Here is a 14,178-nt window from a genome sequence, read left to right on the forward strand (position 1 = left end):
AATATTTAGCTTTAGGTTATTAGCTTTTCAACAATCAATATTTACCAGAATAGAGTGATGTTCTAATTTCTAAACTGGAAAAAAGATATAGAAATTTTCAAAATTACAGGCAATCTGCCGCAATTAAAATCTACAACCAATATACTGTACATTGAAGTTCAAATATAATATCGACTAACAAGACACTAAATACATTCCCCCTTATTCATAGACGTTATTTACCAAAGGACGGAGCATTTCTGTGATAACAATTCTGTTTCTCAACTTTATTAATCTGACAGCCATCTAGATTCAAGTTGTATCTCAATATAAGCCAATCAGAATGGCCCTATGTCTAAGACTTCCATGCCGTCAGCACTGAGAAACAGACTTGTTATCACAGAAATACTCCGTCCTTATATAAATAACGTTTATGAATAAGGGGCATACACTTGACATTCCATATTCCGGTAAAGAGAAACGAGATTTCCTCGACCCAACAACGGGATAGTATCGATATAAGTTAACGATCGTTAAGTTGCGATGCGATTTAACTGTCAATTATTTCACGGCCTATATCTAATTGAACAAAGTTGCTATTCATTTTACCTAAATTACGATTAAGGCAATTCATGAAGAAATTGTCGATGGAAATATAGACAGTTAATTTTGGTACTGGTTTACTGGTGGTAGGTCTCTCATATTATGTGAGAGCCCGCCTGGGAGGAACCACCGCAATGTCTATTTCTGTCGCCAAGCAGCTGTGTGTAGTCACTGTTGTGTTACGGTTTGAAGGACATATAGCCAGTGTAACTACTGGACATAATAAGACTTAACATCTCATATCTCAGGATGACGTGCGCAGTGGAATACCAAACAATACTTTGTAATTCAAGATATTGGATGTTGTTTCTATTATTTATGGGCGGTCGTATCGCTTACCATCAAGCGAACTGCAAGCTCGCCTCGTCATTCGAAACAATAAAAATCACATCGGTAGTCAACGATCAACTTATCAATACTACCTTGGTTATTCAACGAACACTTAAGTACCGACGCTCAGTCTTTCTACCTTTCGTAAATTGTATATATCACTACACATATGATACCCAAAATATCACACCGAATACGTCCCACTGTACTGTATTATTTCCTATGGGAATAATGTCGATTAATAAAATTAGGTTACCATTTTTCGTTTTAAGAACTGCGTACCTAAGAAGAGTTTACTTGGTTTATATACTTGTTTAAGTGTTTGACTACGATTTGTATGGAATAAATACAATTTATAGATAATAGAGGGCCCTGTTTAAATTATTGGCTGGTTAGACGATTTATTTAAAAATATATAAATGACAGTTTGTAATTCAGACTTATGAAGTATATAAGTGTATACCAATTAACAATTAAATTATACAGAGCCTACTGTTTTTATATTTAAACTACCCAAGAGTTTTTGAATTTGAAACAATCACTTTGAGTTTAACTTGTTCGAAAAGGTATATTACCCTCTCTGAATAATCTATTTATTGATGATGCTTTCACGAAACTTTACCATTAACGATTTTTTCTTATCCTGCATATTTTGTTCTTTATTAGTTTGTAGTCCTTTTACCTTAATCTTTTACTGCTGCTTTCTTCAATCTATGCTCAAGCACAGGTGCGGATTCAGTAAAAATATAGGAGTCATGACCCCCACACAAATTAATTTAAATTTTTTACATCAATTCTAAATATGATTCAGAAAGTATAAATTACAAAATATTTATAGATCAAATTAATCCATAATCTGATGCCATAATATTTCACGCCAGCTTTGAAAACTTATCCTACATTTTCTTTTCAATCACTAACTGTTTCCCGAACAACTTTCTTATCTCCTTTTTGTCTAGCTTGCCCATAGCGTTCCTAGGCATTTGGTCGATCACTAACAATGACCTAGGTAATTGGTACGGAGCCAGTTTCTTACCGGCGGCATCTTTTATGTCTTTGAACGTTACTTTAGCTTTATCTTTGATGACTACCTGTAAAGATAAAAAATAAGTATAAAGAATCATAATTTTTTCTTATGTTTACGCGAATGTTATACATTGAAATTAAACTAATTTTCGGAGGACATTCCCACCGTGACCATGAAGGCTGCAAAGTTTTCGAAACGTCGGGAGAAAAAAATATACAAAAAACCGCGATAGAATCTGGAAATTAGTTTAATTTCAATATAAAGAATCAATTAAAACAATTGATCCCTCCTAGCTAGATTTTTGCGAAGAGGTTAATCTCATCGGAGATCAGCCAGGTACGCAAGAGATATTATAGTGCACAAGTGTGTTCGCAGTACACAGGTGCACTCTCTGTTCCTTCACTCTCATAGTTCGGTGAGAAGGCAGTCCGATATCACCGGAGAGAGATCAGGCGCAGGACCAACGGCTTCATGTGGTACTTACGGGGTATCACACCGTCATCTACCTAACTTCGAGCAGCGACGGTAATTTATAAGATGAAAATATCCAGCCACTATTATTTTCCCGGGGTTCGAACCCAGGACCGCAGCGCCGTAGTCACACTCGTAACACGTACGCGTTACAACTACGCCACCGATGCAATCGCATATTAACTGAAATAATACTTATTTAAACATAACTAATTGATTTTATGGTTACAAATATTTGTTGCAAAGTGTAGGATTCTGAGTTCGCTTTTTAGATGAAATTTGGTATGGACATAGTTTGAAACCATGGGAAGGACGTAGACTACTTTTAACCCGGGAAAATATATAGCCGGACTTCTACCGCAGAAAACTCATTCACACGGGCGAAGACACGAGCAAAAGCTGGTCCTTAATAAAATGTCAAGTAAAGTATTTATTACGTCCAACTTACCACAGCCGATACAATTTCTCCGTAAGTCTCATCCTCCACGCCCAGCACTGCCACGTCGGCCACATCTGGGTGGTCCAGTATGGCGGCTTCGACTTGAAGGGCGCTTATCTTGTAGCCTGGAAATATTAATGTTAATTCAAAACATGAAGATCTGTGTGCCAAATTTCATTCAAATCTGACCAGAATCTGATCAGAAGATTTCTGCCGCCTAGCAACAGTGTGTAGTCACTGTTTCTACTGTTTATTGGTCGGATATATCGCTTACCATCAAGCGAACGGCAAGCTCGTCTCGTCAGGCAAAGAATAATAAAAAAAAAAAGTTTTGCGCTCCAGAGCCTAGTATAAAAGGCACACTGCTGGCTGTTCTCCGTTTAAATTTGCTATTGACACCCAAAAATTATGAGGCTAAGCTAGGAGGGATAAAGTAAAAATGTTTCCGAACCTCCAGACTTGATGATGTCGACGGAAGTCCTGCCGAGGATCCTGAAGGTGCCGTCGAACTGCACCGTGTCACCCGTACGGAACCAATCGTCCTCCGTGAAGTCCAGCGCCTTCAGCTTCGGCGCTCTGTTCCAGTACCTGCAGGAGTAAAAGGTCTTCTCCATATCACTATCTCTTTCTCTATTAGGGGCCGTTCAAGTATTATGTAAGGCAATTTTTAACCCCCCCACCCCCCTATGTAACGCGCCGTAACGTTTTGTTGAACGGCCTTGCCCCCCCCCTTAAAAAGTTACGTAACTCTAAAACTATTTTTTTTTTCGATAAGTACCGAAAAATCGCTAAACTACCTTTTTTATTGTTTTAAAATAAAAAATGCAATGTTACATAACGCATTGTTCGAACCCCCCCCCCTCCAAATTGCGTCACGTAATACTTGAACGGCGCCTTACCGGTAGGTATAAAAGAAGGTATTTCAGCGACATCATTATCTTTATTTGGGTTTTTTCTGCTTAGTATCAGCCCGGAGTCTGGAATTTGTAGCCGATATGGTGATAGGCTCGCCCCCTATCACATCATGGGACTCATTTGGCGAAAGGTGGGTGCCTTGGTTGCGCCTCTGCATACCCCTTCGGGGATAAATGCGTGATGTATGTGTGCATTATCTTGTCACTGTTGTTATCCCTGGGGGTATATTATTCCTTACCTACTAAACACAGCAGGTCCCTTGAGAAGCAGCTCGCCCTGGTAGCTGCCGTTATCGCTTTGCTTGTGAACAGTCACTGTGGGCGGTTTCCACTCGTACCCGTCTGACTCCACGAAGAAGTCCTTGGTGCCGGCCACGCCGAGCCGGTCGAGGCATATCTACGGGTAGATGTTGGCATTAGCTTTGTTTGCAAATAGTTTTTGGGATAAAAGGAGGGTTCAGCGTTCCTTCTAGAAGCTTCTTGGTAAAAGATTCTTTAGCAATGAAGCAATAAGGAAATTAGGGGGTACAAGTACAAAATTAGAATTCAAAATTAGATTCTTAGCAAAAGCCAGGTCAAAGTATTCTGAATCGACGGGAATAAAGGAAAAGATTGATGAAGGAGGAAGCGAGTGAACTATGCCAGAATCGTGCCAAATGGCAATCCATTGTCTCTGCAAACCCCTATGGGATAGAGGTGTGATACTTTGTATGCACGACTGCAAAAAAAATATTCTTAAAAAAAATTTCAAATGCTTGCTGCTCCTCTTTCAATAAAGTTGAAGTAGTATGTACGATCATAAAAAAAAATATTCTTGAAAAAAATTTCATGTACTTTCAGCTCCTATTTCATTAGAGATGTCGCCCACCACGGACTCTTCTGGCATCCCCACCAAAGATTCATCCTCACTACCCACCTGAGTCTCCGGCGGCGGGGACTCCACAGTGACCAGCGGCTCCAGCTCGCCGGTCTCGGTGTTGGCGACGGCGACCCGCGCCGACACGCCCGGCAGAGGGTTGCCGACACACCCCACCTTCCTCTCCTCCACCGGACGGTAGGGGTTGCTCAGGGCCATCCCCACTTCTGACATGCCGTACCTTTCGAGAAGTCGGAGGCCTGATATCTGGAAGAAGTTTAGTAAATAAGGTTTTTTTATTTATGGCAGTATTTGTTTATTAATGAGCACGTCTTAGATTTGTTTTCAATTAACTATCTCAAATTCAATCTTCAATGTGATTCCAAGAATGAACCAATCAAAGTAAGTCATTTGTAAGCATGTAACGAAAAACTGTTCTGATTGGTCCATTCTTAAGATAGATCAAAAAAGCGATTGTGATCGTTTGACTTATTTTGATTGGTATACTCATAGATCCCTCTCGATAGTAAAGGAGGCCTATGTTAACCAGTGGAATAGTATATAATATAGAACTGATCACTACATAGTATAAAACAAAGTCGCTTTCTCTGTCTCTATGTCCCTTTATATGCTTAAATCTTTAAAACTACGCAAAGGATTTTGATGCGGTTTTTTTTAATAGATAGAGTGATTCAAGAGGAAGGTTTATATGTATAACAACATCCATTAAATAGTGGAGAAATACTGTTATTTTGTTATGTTATACCTGTGCGAAGCCAGAGCGGGCCGCTGTGATTATATACAACGTTCACAGTTTTTCTGTAGTGTATTTAGTATCGGCATTGCACCCGTGCGAAGCCGGGGCGGGTCGCTAGTATTATTATATTCTCGAAAATTACGCTTAGGATTGTTAAGTGATAGCGGTTGTTATCTGTCCATAGAGTACACGCATCACACACCTCCTCCCACTGGTTGAAGAGCGCGTCCGGCAGCGGCGCGGAGCCGGCGCACATGAGGCGCATGCGCGAGGCGAGCGACGCGCGCACGTACTGCGCCGTGCGACCGTCGGCGAACAGGCGCGCGTGCTCGGCCGCGAGCCGCGCGAACATCGCCGGCACGCCGTGCATCACGCTCGGCCGCGCCTCCTCGCGCTCGCCCATGCCGAGCAGGCGCGCCCACACCGAGTGAGCCACGAACGATGGCAGCATGCGGATTCTGCGCGTGGGTTTTGTACATAAATTCTATTTTTTAAGATATTTAATTCAATCTTGTAGATATTGCCAAGTTGTTTGATTTTGTACAGTCAGCAACAGAAGTCGTTGAACATAATTTGTTTCCAATATTTCCTAATCATTACCATTTACCATAAGTTACTGATTAATTTAAATACAAAACAACTTTTCATAATTGAACTACAAAAGTAGCTGAACGCCGTCAAACCATTAACTGCTAAACATTACTAGCATTTTTTTATGATCTGTAATAAATACAAATATGGCTGAAATTAGCAAATTCTTTGTTTTATATACAAGCTTTTTTTTTCAACAGTCCAGAATATCAATTAAATTGTTATTTTATAACATACTAGCTTTGGCTCGCTACTCCGCCTGCGTGAAAAAGTTTTTCAAGGACTAAAGTCTTGCTTTATATTTACCCGGGATAGAAAGCGTATAGCGCTTAAGAGTAATATAGCTTCCTATTAGTGAAATATTTTCAAAATCGGTTAAGCAGTTCCTGAGTTTAGCGCATTCAAACAAACAAACTCTTCAGATTTATTTTGAAGTTAATAACCAGAATTATACATTTTTAAGTATGGACAAAACATCATAATATTTTAGTAAGTAATATTATAACATTAATAGGAATAGGTTAGTTACATTTTAAACATCCTATTTTACAGACTGGCCGGTTTAAAGAACTAATATGTAAATTCAAAATAATTCTGGCAGGAGATTCTGTTCGAAGGATTCAACGTAAACGTCAGTTTCTTTTTCATATTTTTTCAGCCAATCCTTTCCTTGGGTATCCATATTGAAATGATAACCTTAATCTGTACTCTTCTTTGGTAAGTGATTTATGGTCCGTTTCAATGTTCAGGTGTTTTGTAAATTAGTATCTGTTCATCGACTTTTGTTGCTGATCGTACCTTTAACTTCATAAGAATTAAAAATATATCCTAATAATAATCCTAAATTTACTTTATAATCATTTGTAAAATATAATTTTAAACGTAAAAAATTAAATAGTAAAAAATGTTTTGATAAAAATTCTAAAGTTAGTTGAAACATAACACCAATGTATATTTCAAATATTGCGCGTTGCCGTCCTATTTACATCTCGCTATCTCCCTCGCACATACACACCGCAACGGCATTGACGTCACTATATCTTTTTTAACAATTACCCCGATAACACCTTTTATTATATTAAAATAATATTTACCTTGCGCCAGCAGCCAGCGATGCGAGCATAGAATTCAACTGCCCATGTATATGATGCAACGGTAACGTGTGCAACACTACGTCGTTACACGAGTACTGCCACGCGCTGTGCAATGCAGATATTTGGGTCTGAAGCATGCTGTGCGTCCACACCACGCCTTTGGGTTTGCTCGTCGTTCCTGGTGGTGAAAATTGTACTTTACTGATAATGTAGTTGGGTACAAAATTGAGAACACTACGAAAGATTACGTTGTTAGGTTTTGGGACATATCTTTTGGGACAATGTGATTTTGCAATAGGTAAGGCCCGAATATAATGTCTTCCAACGAAATATACTCTTTCGATAATCACCATAATCTTAGGCTCTGGTCCACCGGCTGAGCAAAGACTAACTGGAAGAAGCCATGTATAGTTGCGGATATCTAGAGGCGTTTAGTAACAGATGTAATCATGAGTGTAGCTAGGAGGGGTGGGTTCAACGTAGCGCAGTACCAATCTTAGAAAAGTCTTTGCTAACCCTGGAAAAAGCCTTGGACTTACATGGACCTCGCATAGTACAGGCCATTCGTTAAATTTGAAGAACTTTTTTTTTTAAATCCGTGGCTACGTTAATGCTGACATTGTACCGTTTTTGTACACACAATAAGTATTTTAATACAATTTATGTTCAAAAATATTTTATTACTACATAACTCACCACTCGTATAAATAATAAGCGCCTCTCTCGACGCGTACCAATCATTGGACCTTCCGACATCATTTATTGAATCCTCATTCTTCGGCTGCAGGAACGCACTATTCGGCTGGTAAAGTTGAGCTGTGATCTCCTTATCCTTCCCTGTGATTAGTAAGGGAGTCGAGAGCTCAAGTGTTATTGGTCGGAGCAGTTTCTCATACTCTTGAGTACATACCACGAGATGCGACATACTATCTTGTAGATAGTATTTGAGCATTTCCGGAGGGTGGAGCGGGGTTAGGGGGACGGCTGAAAAAAAAGTATTGTTGAATTAAAAAAAAAGTTTTTATATCTATATCTATATATATATAAAAATGAATCCCTATTTCCCTTGGTCACGCCATCACGCGTGAACGGCTGGACCGATTTTACTATTCTTTTTTTGTTGTGTTTGTTATTGTCAGGAGAAGGTTTATATGAAAGAAAAATTTCTAAAAATTGCGCGGAAAATTAGAAAATTTAAGAAAACTTAGCGAAAATATTAATTTTATGTTTGAAATAACTGTCAGCGATTGACAGAATGCGCGCTGCAAAGTCATAGTTAAGACGGGACAACGTCTGTCGGGTCAACTAGTGTGATAATAAGAATACATTAATACAAACATAATTTGCTTTCTATGAGGTATAGATACGAGGTATATAGATAGAAAGTCCTGTAATTCTATAGTCGACTACCACGCGACCTCTTCAACAGTAATCGTTATATTTCAGTCAATTTACATAAAACCGTAATGTATTAACCTAAACATTCATCAAGAATTGCACTATCTGTTAGTGAAAACCGAACAAAAATCCGTTCAGTAGATTTTGAGAAAATCGATCACATACAGACAGACAGCTTTTCCGGTCTTTATTTTATAATATGTATAGATGTTAGAATGTAAAACTGATCAAGCGCGAATTGAGTTCTGTACTTTTTCTTTACACGGTAAAGTGACTCCACTGCATTTGATGGTAAGTGTTGTGGGGTCCAATAGAACGTCGACTGACGAGAGATGATTACCCCTCGACAGTCGACAGAATTATGCCGGCCTGTTGGAACCGGTTATACACAGGCTGATCCCGGAACGCGACACTTACGTAGGCCACTATGGCGGATTTTAACACCTTGTGTACGGTGGCCGCTATCCGGGCGGATATCAAATATATCTTACCACCAACAAACTTAAATTTTAGTATCTAACTAAATTATTATTAATTAAAATATTATGATTTTAGCTAGCTATCAATTATGGTTTGTGAAAAAACAGAAACAGCCAGTCGATTGAAAGGACATTTTTTATTCTGGTTTAAAGGGCTTTGTCGCATATGCTATTATATCGCCCTTACATATTATATACAATACTAAATACTACATACAATGGAAAGGGTCTAGTTATACCCGGTCTCTTTAAGATCCGAAAACCCAAAAAAAAATATCTAATTACATACAATACAAAATACTACATACAATGGAAGACGCCTTATAATAGCCGTTGGTCTCTTTAGGACTTAGAAACCCCAAATAAAAACATCTAACATAACAATGAGATAAACTTTGGTTACAAGATTGCCGGTTTGGTAGTTTATTTGTAGAGTAAAAGCTTTGGAGGTACTGAACCGACCTTCTAAAACATTACAGGGCTTAGACTTATAATCTATCTAAATTGTTACACCCGTATTCATAAACGTTATTTATCTAAGGACGAAGCATAGCTGTGATAACAAGTCTGTTTCTCAGCTTTGTTTATCTGCAGCCAACTAGATTAAAGTCGTATCTCAATATTAGCCAATCACTGCGGTCCTACGTCTACGCACTGCGGAGGTTGCCACGCCGTCAGCACTGAGAAACAGACTTGTTATCACAGCAATGCTCCGTCCTTGGATAAATAACGTTTATGAATAAGGAGGGTTGATGTATTAATTGCGCATCTACCTTACCGTTCAGGATAAATGCATGAGCATCAATGGCGAATGGTGTAATTTGCCAAAAGGGAGCCCGCCACGATATATAGATACTAATATGCATAAATGCTTTCAAATCGTTCTAATGATAATTAGATTCTACATAAACTGTAAATAAAAGGAAGCCGGTAGGAATCTGGTTGTATGGACCCTTTGCAACTGATGTGTATATGTTTTAAATATTTTTCCACAACTTTATACGCAGTATTAAATAAACAGATACATATTAGTATCATCATTTAGATAAAAACAAAGACATGTAATCGAGTGCCGATAATATGAAACGTCTCATGTCTGTCAAAAGTCGATAAATTGTTATGCAATAATACTTATTTAGAAATATATGAGGTGACAGCATTTTTATCGGTACATATCATGTAAAATTATCTTGCATATTATCTATTATGTACACTAACGTCATGTAGCCGAGTAGCCTAGCTGTTTGTTTTATATTTCACAGACACGCACACACACACATACGATCATGTACTCACACACATACACACACATGCACACGTTCACACACACACACGCACATCAATGCCTTTTATCCCCATGGGCAGAGGCACAACAAGTGCACCCACTTTCCTTGCACGATGCAAAATGTGGCGGACCTATCGCCATATCTTACCCAAATTCCACACTCCTGATATTGAGTAGAACAATCCAATATCACTTTGCCCGAGCCGGGGATCGAACCCAACACCTCAGCACTGCAGTCGTAAGGTACTATTGGCAATTACGCCACCGAGGCCATCCATTTTTTTTTAAAAATAGTCATTCTGCTTTCCCTCTCTCTCCCTTTATTGTCACTGTTTATTGGCTACCACGACCTAGTATAATACTGACAAATACCCACTTTCTTTCTCTCCCTTTCATGGTAAAGTATTTACCGGCCACCGCCACCTAGTATAGTAGTGACATGTAATATAATAACATGTAGTTTGCACCCATACAATCGTGATGTATGTTGTCACCAAAGTGGTAACTAATTTTTCACTTAACATTCGTTTCACATGTTCATAGTGAGTACCTAGTACCTACATTACAAACCATGTAAAAAACAAGTGACGTGTTTGAACACACTAATTGATCAATACACATAGTGGATTTCGCATATGAGATTCCACCCGAATGATACTATAGCTTGGACGAAATCTGCCACGTGAATTGTACTATGGCTTGGACGAGATCTGCCATGTGAATTGTACTATGGCTTGGACGAGATCTGCCATGTGAATTGTACTATGGCTTGGACGAGATCTGCCATGTGAATTGTACTATGGCTTGGACGACATCTGCCATGTGAATTGTACTATAGCTAGGACGAGATCCGCCATGTGAATTGTACTATGGCTTGGACGACATCTGCCATGTGAATTGTACTATGGCTAGGACGAAATCCGCCATGTGAATTGTACTATGGCTGGGACGACATCTGCCATGTGAATTGTACTATGGCTTGGACGACATCTGCCATGAAGTCGCTTTATGTAAACGTTGTTGTGTTTATAGGAAAAAAATCGTAATTTACATTTCGCACTCTTAACAAGCGACGCTTTTTTCTTAACATTTTTTTTTGTATTCTACTAGTGCGTGTTTAGAAGAATTACCGATATTTAAAAATTCTGTTAATATACCATAAATATTTTAATATTTTTAAAGGAAAAGCTTGTAATTAAAGTTGCAATATGTTCTTCCTAAAAAGACTCAAGGCAACATTAATTTATATGTAGATGTGACAGTAAAATTTTGAGTGTTTATAATTTTTAAAACAAACGCCATTTGAGTAGAATTGGATTTTTGCAAGAAATACCTATGATATGATCACAATTGAAGTGGTTGTAATAGCCTCTCGTGATGACTCGGTGTACAATCTAGACCTGTTATAAGAAATATTATCTATACATAGTATTTTCTATTTATCTTATCCCTTATATTACTTGCAATATAGCGATAAATCCAAAAGAATATGTAATTGATGAGTCGCCGTATTAAGTACTTAGTTAAGATAAGTTTTAATACGACAATGAAAACTTTTCTGATTGGATAAATAAACTTCACTATACTTAGCCTACTTTATGCTTTTACGTATCTCTATAATAAAATACTCAATACTGGTACACTAATAGACAATACACAATAACTGATAGACTTTGAAAAGCATTAATTTTTGCATACATAATCCTTAACACAAGCACAACAGATGGGTTTAAGAAATCATCCTCAAGGGTTTTACGGAGAGGATTCCTCATAGTAAAACTAATTTTCTAGTAATATTAAAATGTATAATTTTTGTCCTTACCAATATTGCCAGACATCCAAATGGCCCACTGCACAATGACGTGTGATGCATCATTGTTGCACATGTAAGCAATTGTCCTTTCAGTCTCGCCAACTAAAACAAACAATTTCCAAGAATTGTAAACTGGTAAATGAGATCTACGTGTTTAATCATTACGGTTGGGATATTTACTTTTATGCAAATTTCTTACGAACATGGCGAAGTGGTCCCACTTCAGCTAATAGCTGTTAATGCAGTGAGGCCTAGATAGAATATTGACTGAGGAGAGAGGATTGTTCTGAGCGAGTGGACACAATATCGCCAGCGTTTATAAACCAGATATACACAGGCTGCCTGCGGGATGCGACATACTTATGTGGCCCTCTGTGGCGGGTTTACACTTGTGGTACGGCGGTTCATATCCTGGTGGATACAAAATATATTCTACCACTAGCAATTGCATTTAAGTAACTTCTATTGGAAATTGAAAACATAATAAATTTTTTTCATCCCTTAATCTTATTTGCAGCAAAGCAACATTAAGAATATCAGACTACAATTGCTTCAACACATTAAATATATGTATGTTTCGTTTTATAAAACTTACCCAGCTGCATAGAGATTTCAGTGCAAAGAGCTGATGCAGCCTGATGGAGTCCGGCATATGTGTATATGCCCACTTCATCCTGGAGAGCTATCCTGGAGGGAAAGAGTAATGCCCTGCGGAAAACAGGCACTGCTCCTCCTGTAAAATGTATTTGAATATATATTTCTCAAAATAAAAAAAATACAATCATTAAATAAATTACATAATGACATAGTATTTATGAAATATTGTTACGAAAGTTTATTTATCATGTCATGTATGTCTTAGTACAAATAATACTTAAAATGAATTTATTATGACATAAAAAAGCAGCTGAGGCACAAGAAATCGTAATAATTTTACAGAAAAATTATTTCACAACAAACATTTATTTTGTGAAATATACATTTTATGTGTTATGGCTGTTTAATGTATTTTACGAAATTAACTTTAGACTGTGGTTTTTTGTGATCTACACAATTTAAAGACATTTATGATAAATGTTTTCATTGGATACTGCCAATGTATGAATCCTAATATTGTTGAACTAAATATATGTAATTGAAATGCCAGAACAGCATGCAGTTAATGGTTATCTGCCTCTAACACACATGAGATTGTAGCCAGTTTAATAGCAATTATGTGGCATAATGTGGTGGAGTGAGGACTAATCCTTCTCAGTAGTAGAGGCTTGTGCCCAGCAGTGGGATAGTACATAATACGGAGCTGATATTGTTATTCTGAGGCATAACATTGGGTATACAGAGACGCCACACAATGATTTCAACTAATTCAAAGTTCAGAATGGAATTGTATCTGTAGGCTGACATGACGACTTTAGGCGAGCGGCTTGACCATCTTGCCATTAATTTGTATAAAAAAATATATAGGAAAATATAAATTAATAAAAGAATCTTCAGAATTACGTCGCATTTTATAGATCCTATTAATAACTGTTGAAACCAAAATAAAGTGTGATAAATGTCTCCTAACATCAACAAATATGACCTCGTTAGTACAACTAAAGTTTAAAATGACGCAATAGTTTAGGAGATAAGGCAACATAAGAAATTTAACTTACCATTTTTAATATCTCTGTTAAAGGTGTTTAGTAAATCGGAGTTAACTTCATCTTTAGCGGCGCTTCCCGGTACGTTTTTATAAGTCGCAATACCAAGGGGTTTCCTTAAAAGCCGGTTCAAAACCCTAATAGAACGAAAACCCACTTCCATATTAATAAGAATGGAAGGTTTTTATTTTCCTTCGTGATAATGCGGTTGCGACTACTGACAATGAGTAATATATGCGATATCGTCTCGTAGTAATAAAAAAGATTTTTTCGGAGATAAGAAAACGAATAGGTTATTTTTAATCCGTGACAGTCAGCTGACACTTGACAGTTTTATGGTTTTGACTAATGACAATTGGGAACTTATGTTTGACAATTAACTATTAATGAAGTTGCTACACAATCCGTAGCTTTTCAAGTCTTATCACAAACAGAATAAAGAATACGGATCTATTACTTATAATGGAGTATGTAAATTTAGTATCTAAAGCATATGTGT

At 37.6% G+C, this 14,178-nt stretch overlaps 1 protein-coding gene across 1 annotated transcript; it reads right to left on the bottom strand.

The window, feature by feature from the left end:
* Positions 1–1,693: 1,693 nt before the first annotated feature.
* LOC115443005 (malonate--CoA ligase ACSF3, mitochondrial) lies at positions 1,694–14,011 on the bottom strand. The gene is made up of 11 exons (XM_030168273.2): positions 13,692–14,011; positions 12,632–12,769; positions 12,046–12,138; positions 7,758–8,045; positions 7,062–7,239; positions 5,579–5,834; positions 4,680–4,886; positions 4,003–4,160; positions 3,301–3,437; positions 2,859–2,974; positions 1,694–2,003 (listed from the first exon to the last, which is right to left on the bottom strand). The coding sequence occupies exons 1-11, from the start codon at positions 13,840–13,842 to the stop codon at positions 1,809–1,811; spliced, it is 1,917 nt and encodes a 638-aa protein (XP_030024133.2). The 5' UTR covers positions 13,843–14,011; the 3' UTR covers positions 1,694–1,808.
* Between the last annotated feature and the right edge of the window lie 167 nt (positions 14,012–14,178).

This window comes from Manduca sexta, unplaced genomic scaffold (assembly GCF_014839805.1).
Source record: "Manduca sexta isolate Smith_Timp_Sample1 unplaced genomic scaffold, JHU_Msex_v1.0 HiC_scaffold_2025, whole genome shotgun sequence".
NCBI classification, from domain to species: domain Eukaryota; kingdom Metazoa; phylum Arthropoda; class Insecta; order Lepidoptera; family Sphingidae; genus Manduca; species Manduca sexta.